The sequence below is a fragment of the Elephantulus edwardii genome, unplaced genomic scaffold (assembly GCF_000299155.1).
Source record: "Elephantulus edwardii isolate Elephantulus edwardi_28Jun2011 unplaced genomic scaffold, EleEdw1.0 scaffold00225, whole genome shotgun sequence".
Classification (NCBI taxonomy): Eukaryota; Metazoa; Chordata; class Mammalia; order Macroscelidea; family Macroscelididae; genus Elephantulus; species Elephantulus edwardii.
Window position 1 is genome coordinate 3,718,203 of NW_006399975.1, and position 10,312 is coordinate 3,728,514.

Below are 10,312 nucleotides of genomic sequence, written 5' to 3' on the forward strand. Positions count from 1 at the left end.
AACAAGGATGTGTCCTTTTTCAACCTTTATGTGGAACAAATTATCTGGGAGGCTGTGCTCTATGAGGAGAATTGTGGCATCAAGATTGGTGAAGATCTATCAAAAATCTACGTTATGCAGATGACACAACCCTGATCGCTGAAACTGGGGAGGACCTGAAGCGCTTGCTGCAGAGGGTCAAGGACTGCAGCCTTTAATATGGATTGAAGCTCAATACCAAGAAGACAAAGATTCTCACCACTGCGCCAATTGGCAGCATCAGGATGGATGGTGAAGAGACCAAGATTGTTCACAGCTTTAGCTTGCTTGGCTCCACGGTCAACACTCTTTGCACCAGCAGTCAGGAAATTAAAAGATGTATTGCTATGGGAAAGTCTGCTGTTAGGGATCTCTCCAAAGTACTGAAGAGCAGTGGTGTCACTCTGGAGATTAAGGTGTGTCTGATACAGGCCATGGTCTTTGCAGTCACTCGTTATGCATCAGAGAGTTGGACAATGACTAAGGAGGACAGAAGAAGAATTGATGCCTTTGAGTTGTGGTCCTGGAGAAGAATATTGAATGTACCATGGATTGCTAAGAAAATGAACAGATTCATCCTAGAGAGGGTTAAATCTGACAGCTCCTTGAAGGCAAGGATTCTGGGCTTCGTCTGACATATTTTGGACATGTTGCAAGGAGGGACCAGTCCTTGGAGAGGGACATCATGCTTGGTAGGGTAGAGGGACAGCGCAGGAGGGGAAGGCCCTCTATGAGGTGGATTGATCCAGTGACTGGGGTAATCAGGGTGGGTGTTTTGGAAACAGTGTGATTGGCACAGGGTAGAGCAGGTTTAGAGGTTATACATAGGGTTGTTCTGAGTCACAAGCACGTCGACAGCACATGACAACAACAACAGCAGCAACATATTTTAGCATATTTAGTGTACAAAAAGTACCCATGATCCCAATGTATGGATTGTTGATATGAATTTAGTTCCTTTATATAGATTTTTATAATATCTATGTGTTTAATGTAGTCTTTGGATGAGAAGATGAACACACTATTTAGCAAAATTATCATATCTGGACAAGTACTTTATTTAATAAAGTAATCATTCATTCATACACTTTACCATTTCTTATAGATAAAGAGGGCTGTCATTTTCAGAATATTTATATAATTAAATTGTATATTACTAGTTATAAGATAAAGCAGAGTTTATAAAGTAATATCACAAATAAGGACTAGAAATGACTCTGCAATGAAGGAAGAAAATTATTCCTTACCATGAGAATGAGTACTTTGAATGCCAGTCTTAATATATAAACTAACACATAATTGTACAGTTCTTACCATGCATAAAACTTCAGGTTTTTTAATACTGCCTTTCAGAAGATTCTTTCCAAGTGAATGCTGGTAAACACCATTTAAAGAAAAGAATCATCATTCTTTTCTAAGTTGCCAAGTTTTTTTCTTGTACAATTTTAATGAAGCATTTTAATTTGGTTGGTAAAATATTCATATTTCTCATTGAAATTCAAAGATGAAATTTTGGATAAAATTATTATACTGAAGTTTGGAGAACTAATTAAATTATTTCTTTTGTAAGTGTAATAAGCTAGTTGAATATTTTTGCCAAAATTAAAAATGTAGGAAGGTTGATGACTAAATATATTCTAGAAGAATTTTTCACATCAGATAAACCATGTAAATTGTTAAGAAGAAGGTAATTGGAGTAGAAATTAAGACAATTTTAACTATGATTTGTAATATGATATTCTCTTAAATTGATGTTTGGTAGATGATAATTAAAATATAATTGTATTGTATCTGAAATATCTCTACTATAATATGTAATTATATATTGTGGGAAGGAAGACTAAATAGAAATAGATGAAAGGCAGTTATATGAATTTTGAAACATCGTGCCACACTGTAGAATTACTTAGGTGGCAATAACCACTACCCTGAGTCTAGTTCAGAGCACACAAGCATGAAACAAGGCTGTCAAGAAGGTAAAAAAATGTTATTAGTCCACCCATAAAGTCCGTGCTTTACTTACATGATTATTCGTTATTGTTGTTGTTGTTGTATAAAACCTATATACTGTTATCATAACATCAGCTTACTGAATGTGATCAATAATTTCTTATATGGTGGTGTATTAATTAACAGATTAGGAACAGAGTGAAATATACTACAGGCACTTTCATTGAGATAGCTCCACATAGCAGGTGACAGTCTGAAGAGTTTGCAGGCATGTATGCTTACATGGTGTGCTTATGAAGCAAATAAGCAGAAACAGGAAATTAGAAAGCATAGTAGATTGATACTTAATCAAGAACTTGACATTAATCTTTTAAAACCTTGATGCCATGCATCCGAATATAATACTGTTGACCCAAACGTCCTAACTCTTTTGGTTTGCTAAAATCTCACATGTACAAAGTAAAACCAGATGAAACCCATTGCCACTGAGTTTGTTCCTACTCCTGAAAACTCTGAAAGATAGAGTTGCTGTTGTTGTTGTTATGTGCCATCACAATGCCTGTGACTCATAGTTACCCTCTATACAATAGCACTGAAGCCTGCTGTGTTGTGAACCAGTCTCACTGACTACGATACACCTACTTTTATTGCCCTAGTTACTGATTCAATCAATTTCATCCAGGATCTTCCTCTCTTGCACTGCCCCTCCACCCTTCAGAGCATGGTGTCCTTCTCCAAGGATTGATAGGCCCCTTGTAGTCACATGTCCAATGTGTATGTGGCAGAGCTTAAAAATCTTAGCCCTCAAGGAGAAAGTTGGTTTCATCCTCTCCAAGACAGACCTATTTATTTTCTTGGTAGTTCATGGTATGTTCAAGACTCTTCTAGCACCACACCTCAAAGGCATTGATTCTTCTTCTGTCCTCTATACGTAGCAAGGAATTGCCAAGACCATGCCTGGATTAGGCACACTTTAGTCTCTAGACTGACATTGCTGCTTCTCAGTACTGTGGAAAGGCCCCTAACAGCAGATTTACCTAATGCAATTTCTCTTTTGATTTCCTAACTGCTGGTACCAAAAGTGTTGCTTGAGGAGCAACACTATAATTGTTATAATTGTAAGCTATAATTGTTACAACCTCAATCTCTTCACCATCTATCATGGTGCTGCCAGTTGGCCCAGTGAAAATCTGTCTTCTTGAGGTTGAGTTTCAATTCATATTGAAGACTACAGTCCTTGATATTCTGCAGCAAGTGCTTCAGGTCCTCTTCATTTTCATTAAGCAAGATTGTATCATCTGCATAAAGCATGTTGTTGATGAGTCTACCCTCATTCCTGATGCCACATTCCTCCTCAAAGAGCTTAGCACACCCCTCCCCAGTGATCTGTTCTGCATAGAAAAAAAGAAAGATAGAATAGAACTGGCCAAAAATGTTTCTAAGGCTGTCAACCTTTATGGAAGGAGGTTAATGAATCTTTCTCCTGCATAGCTCCTAGGGGGTTTAAACCACCAACCTTTTGTTTAGCCATCAAAAAATCACAATACCACCCATGACCTCCCACTGTCCAGTGGGTTTACCACCCCTCAGAGGCTCACAGTCCTCAGCTGAATTTTCCACATCTGGACAGCAGGTGAAGGAAGAGAGTATAGAGAATTTAATATGGGATATTTTAGGAAATGAAGTGGATACAACATACCTACATTCCTTCTGCCCTAAACTTAATCACATGGCCCTATCTAACTGCAAAGAAATGCAGAAAGTATACTCTGGTTGTGTGTCTTGAACAGGGTTTAGAGCCTTTTCATTCCATTTCAACCCCCTACTGAGAATTCACATCTATCCCAGATACACGTGAGTCAGAATCCTTATTAAAATGTAGATTCTGATTTGTATATAGGGAGAGAAAAATGCAAATTCTTAGAAGGGAGTCAATCAAACTAGAATTAATCCATTGGAAGCCTTTACCTGGGAGGCAAAAGACATGGTTTGTTAGTCAACTAATAAAATTGGCCACAAATACTAAAGTTCATGGTGATTATCACAAATTAAAAAAGTAAATTATGTCTTATATTCTTTATATAAGAACAAATATCACAAGTTAACCACATTTTGCCAAAGCAGTCTTTCATTTAGTTTTCCCCAAATATTTACATGAACTACTAAATAATAAAATCAAAACCTGCTATATCAGTGGAAGTGCATTTTGCATGTAAAGATGTCAATTACTCTTTTGTTGAATTGCAGAGTGTGAAAACAGATTGTGCTTGTCTCCTGTTTCTATCCACAGAGAGAAGTAATTATCAGTTGATAGTACATGGGAAATATGCAGCTTAAAGGAATATAACTAATTGCCATTGGTTTGCAAGTAATTCTGAAAGCAGGAAACTATTACTAACTCTTGCAAGAGTTGTTTTGGGTTTTTTTTGTTGGGTTCCCCCCCACAAGCTAAGTAGCTGCTAAAACCCCTGCTAGTTTGAGTTATTACTTCAGGTGCATTCTAAGAAACTAGAGCAGATGGTCTTTATACTAAAGCAGAAATAGGATTCATCACTTAAGAAGAATTGTTACTTTCCCACACCCATCCTCAGTGGTGAGAGGAGAGAAATTCAGGCTAAGGGGAAGTGAATTGGATATATTAAAGAAGGATTTGGTTGTAAGAATAATAGAAATAGCAGAAATAAAGGGAGGTTAGATGCACAGGAAACTTGCAAGGTGTAAGAAATGGGTTTGGATGTGTGTATAAGCTCTGAGCAACCCACCTATGTAAGAGGAAGGGAAGACTTGCCAGGCTATTGAGAATTGATATGTAAATGTTTATGCAAATAAACTGAAGATATTTCCTGAGAACTGATTGAAACATTGCCCAAAGGTACTTTTTAATCTGCAAAAGGCAAACCCTGGAGGACGAATTAGTAGACTCTTTCCTCCCTCAGAGGAAGCCTCTCCTTGAGATAGTTTGACACAGTGACCACCACAGTGGACTTGACCTTGGAAGATGTCGTGAGAGGGTGCAGGATATGTCCAGGTTCAGATCTGTTGTTCTTGGGGTCACTAAGAATTGGAGTTGACTAGAAGGCACTTCCGATCAATGTTCCTCTGATGGCACAGTATAAATTCCAGATATTAAGATGGCTTTTGACCCAAGCTCACTACCAATCATTTTTGTACTTTTAAAGAAATCTGGAGAACAACCACTTGGGAAACTGACTGGAAGAGATCAATATTTGTTCCCATCCCAGAGAAAGGTGACCCAACAAAGTGTGGAAATTATAGAACAATTTCATTGATTTAACATGCAAGCAAGATTCTACTGAAGATTATCCAAAAACGAGTGGAACAGCACATCAGCAAAGAACTGCCAGAGGTCCAGGCTGGGTTTAGAAGGGGTCGTGGTACTAGGGATATTGTAGCTGATGTTAGATGGATGTTAACTGAAAGCAAGGAATACCAGAAGAATGTCTGTGTTTCATTGACTTTGCAAAGGTGTTTGAGTGTGTGGATCATAACAAACTGTGGCTGTCTGAGAAGAATGGGAATCCCAGAACACTTGATCATTCTAATGCGAAACCTATACTTGGGCCAGAAGGCAGTCGTTCAAAACTGGGAAGGGCGTATGCCAGGGATGCATCCTATCTCCATACCTTTTCAACATGTATGCAGAACAGATTATCCTGGAGGCTGGCCTCTATGAGGAGAAATGTGAGGTCAAGATTGGTGGACAATCTATCAACAATCGGCGTTATGCAGATGACACAACCCTGCTTGCTAAAACTGAGGAGGACCTGAAGCACCTGCTGCAGAGGGTCAAGGACTGTAACATCCAATATGGATTGAGGCTCAATGTCAAGAAGACAAAGATTCTCACCACTGGGTCAATTGGAAGCTTAAGGATGGATGGTGAAGAGATCGAGATGTTTCACAGCTTTAGTTTGCTTGGCTCCACAGTCAACACTCTTGGCACCAGTAGCCAGGAAATTAAAAGGCGCATTGCCATGGGAAAGTCTGCTGTTAGGGACCTCTCCAAAGTACTGAAGAGCAATGGTGTCTCTCTGGAGACCAAGGTGTGTCTGATACAGGCCATGGTCTTCGCAATCACTTGTTATGCATCAGAGAGTTGGACAATGACCAAGGAGGACAGAAGGAGAATTGATGCCTTTGAGCTGTGGTGCTGGAGAAGAGTATTGAGAATACCATGGACTGCTAGGAAAACAGATTCATCCTGGAAAGGGTTAAACCGGGTGGCTCTTTGGAGGCAAGGATTCTGAGGCTCCATCTAACATACTTTGGACATATTTTAAGAGGAGACCGGTCCTTGGAGAAGGACATCATGCGGGGGAGGGTGGAGGGACAGTGCAGGAGGGGAAGGCCCTCTATGAGGTGGATTGATTCAGTGACTGGGGTAATCAGGATGGGAGTGTCAGAGATAGTGCGATTGGCACAAGGCAGAGCAGAGTTTAGGGCTGGTGTACATAGGGTCGCTATGAGTCGGAAGTGACTAGACGGCACATAACAACAACAACATTGTTGTTAGGTGCTAGAGAGTCAAGTACAACTCATCAAAGCCCTATGAACAGCCTACCCAAACCCTGTGCTATCCTGTAGCATTGAGAAGGAGGAGCAGGAGGAGGATCCAAGGCCAGAATTGGGATATACTTACCTAGTTTCACAGAAAACATATCTGTATCTTTCTTTTCTATATGAGTTAAAAGAGAAATTAAGACTCATTTTATACTATATATTCTCTCTGGCACAAATTCCTCCCTATGCATTAAAAAATCATTATCAGAAGAAAATTTCTATTGTTGAACAAAAGCACAAAGATGAACTAAATTCCTCTTGTGCTAGAAACACATCAGTGTCTATCTCAAGTCATGGCACATGTTGTATTGATATTGTTTGTCCTGTGTCATCTTGCTTCTCTGAGCTTCATATTTTAGGACAAGGATTGTGGTGGGTCCTTATTCACCTTTACATCCCCAGTGCCACACACATTGCCTGGCATAAATATACACTTAGCAAACACCTTTGTTACTACATAGACTAGATGAACCTACTGTCAAAGAGCCCTTAGAGTGAAAAAGAGCAAGGATATCAGTTAAAAAACAAAGGTAAGTTTGTCTCAAACCATAGTATTTTACCTTGCTTCATATGGATATGAAAATGGACAATGAATAAATACTGAGAAAGAACTGAATTATGATGATACAGAATATTGGATATGCTGTGGACTGCTGAAGTAATAATAAACTAACCTGTCTTGGAAGAAATGCACCCTTGCAAGAGCACCTTAGAAGAGTGCTCCTTAGAAGCAAGGATGGAGAATATTCATCTCGCATGTTTTGGGCACATTGTAAGGAGGGACCCAGTCACCAGAAGAGGACATTATCTTGGAAAGGTAAAGGTTCAGCAAAGAGGAGGAAGACACTCCATGAACTGGATTGACACACAGACTGCTGCTTTGGGGTTAAGCATTATTTAAAAGAATTGAGCAAGATTTTTAGCAGCTGTGGGTTGCTAAGAGTTGGAGCTGACTCACAGCGGCACCTAGCAATAACTGATTAACCTTCCCTTCAGGGTTTGTTATCATGTGAATGCTCTTAAAATAATGTAGATCAGGCAGACCTCTCATATTTGTAAAGGCAAGAGAGCACGTTTTTGTTTATATGTGTGTGTTTTCCATTATCTTTTATCTGCTTTCTCACATAGTTCTACAAATTACCATGTTTATATCTCCAAATTAACTTGTTTATATCATTTTAAAATGTCTGAATTGCTGTTGATATTGTATTCCCTTTCATGTTTATATATCATTAGAATGTAAATCCTTCTTAGTCAGGTTTTAGAAGGCAGGGACCCCTTCACTTTCTTTATTTATGGTAATCTAATTGTTTCAGTGAGAGTTTTCTCAATTTAGCCTTGAATATAAAGTATAAAATCCAACATTTTACCTCTATGTGACAACCAGAACTTTTCATATGACATCTTCAACATGAATATAGCCAGGAATGTTTTGGACTTGATAGTGTTTAGACTTCTAGCCCAAATTGGAAGACACTAGGAGAGATAAATACGTTAATATTGCTAGAAGATATTAATAGTGAACCAATAGGCAAAACCATGATGGATTGAGAAAAGATTGAAGTTGCCATCAGTTTCATTTTACTTGGATCCGCAATCAACACCCATGCTAACAGCAGTAAAGAAATCAAAAGCTGCACTGCATCGGGAAAATCTACTTCCAAAGACCTCTCCAACGTACTAAAGTTTAACAACTGTAAGGTACACTTGATTTAAACCACTGTATTTTCGGTTACTTCCTGTTCATCTGAAAGTTGGACAATGGATAAGAAGAATCAATGTCTTTGGATTACAGTGTGAAAGCAGTAATGACTATCTTATGGATTGGTGAAAAAAACAAACTCTCTTGGAGGAAGTTCCGTTAAGGTGGAACTTGTCCTTCGGGACAAGAATGGTAAAACTTGTTTAGTATACTTTGAGCATCTGGTTAAGAAAGGCCAGTCCTTGGAAAAGAACATCATAATCATATTGGCAAAGATGGAGAGTCCAAGAAAGAGAGGAAGATCCTCAACAAAGTGCATTGACACAGTGACTGTAACAATGGAGTAGAACACGGCAAAGGTTATGAGGATGGTTAGGATGAGGCAAAGATCATAGGGTCACAATGAGTCGTAGTTGATTGAACTGCACATAATACCAGAAACAGTGCTGGGGGAAAAAAAAATCAGATTAATCCATTTAGTAGTAATATTGTTTATCTCCATCCCTTAGTGCAAGATATCCAAATAACAGCATATTGTTTTAAGCTATGTTTTTAGAGCAGAGAAGGGGAGGCAAAGCCATGTACTGGGAAAGTCTGCCAAAGAAAGGTTTTTTAAAAAAAGCTATTAAGTGCAAAATAATTTTAGCCAAGTTTTAAAGGTACGGAAGACATTATTTGGCTTAGAAGTTAGATATTTTTCCTCTTATCTGAATTCTTTAGGTGTTAAAAACTCAAGCTAGAAAGTTGACCACCTCATTTAAATTTCCACTATTAATCTGTGATTATGGCTTCTAGTGCGATTCCTAGTTTATTCATGCTTACCGTTTTAATTCTTTCTGACAGTCCACATCAGGCTAAAAATAGTCAAAATATGAAATCTTGCAGATAAATAAGAAATTATTAGCATGTCAACATTCCTTGAAACATCAGAATGATCACCTTTTTTTTTTGGTGAGATAAATTAGGCCATTCAAGTTACTCCAGATTACTACTTAACCTGCTATCCTATTTTTGCATTTTTAAAAATTTGAGGTCTGTCCCTAACAATTCACTTTTCTATTCTCTCAAATAAACAATTGTCTTCCTTTTTGAAATACAATAATAAAAGTAGATTAGGACACAACAGTATTATTGGCAAACTAAAACTTATTAAATGTCTGATTTTATCTGTTACAGAACATGAAAAGCCACGGTTATGCAAGAGCACCGATTATATGAATTTGCATTTCAAAGTGAAATGGTTTTATAATGAATATGTGCGAGAACTTCCTGCCTTCAAGGATGCTGTACCTGAATACTCCTTGTAAGTAGTGATTTTCAGCCCCAAGTTTATTCTAAATTCACAGTCCTGTAAAATTACACCTGAGTTAAGCTGCCCTAAAAATCTCTTCATATAATCATCTTCTTTGTCTTTTTTATTGTGCCTTGCATGAAAGCACACAGAGCAAATTGACATTAATTACTCTACACATATTATCACCATATTCTTCCCATTTGCTCACATCTCTGTCATCTTTGTTTTTCTGGTCCTGTTATGCTTATCATCCTCTTGTCGTTTATTGCCTTTCTTACTTTATCTTCTTTTGAATAGAGACGATTCTATTTTGAAATTAACATTAAATTATTTGCATGTCTTTGAGACCTGTACTTAATTGAATTGTTACCTGTTTTCCAAGTATTTTAACATGTTCAGCTACAGAGGGAAAAAAAAAAAACCCACAACTACATAGTATGATAATGCCAGTATTATGAAATTATTTCCTATAAAGAACTAGAATTTGTTGGGGAAAGTGAGTATAGTTGTATATGGATTTATATTATAAAAATTTCCCTTCACACCCCAGTAAGAATAGCAAAATTTAACAGAACAGCTAGCAACAAATGCTGGCGAGGTTGTGGAGAGACTGGAACCCTTTTCACTGCTGGTGGGAGTGTAAAATGGTGCAACCACTGTGGAAAGTGGTATGGCGCTTTCTCAAAAAGTTGCAAATAGAGATACCATTTGACCCAGCAATTCCACTACTGGGAATATACCCTAAAGAGACCATAAATGACATCCAA

The 10,312-nt window shown here is 38.0% G+C and overlaps 1 protein-coding gene across 1 annotated transcript in view; it reads left to right on the top strand.

Annotated features, from left to right (window-relative positions):
• The window catches only part of UNC13C (unc-13 homolog C (C. elegans)), a 912,374-nt gene that overhangs the window by 697,853 nt on the left and 204,209 nt on the right, over positions 1-10,312 (top strand). Inside the window, exon 19 of the mRNA XM_006898243.1 lies at positions 9,428-9,554. Within this exon, the coding sequence (XP_006898305.1) occupies positions 9,428-9,554 (127 nt within the window). The remainder of the gene's footprint in view (positions 1-9,427; positions 9,555-10,312) is intronic.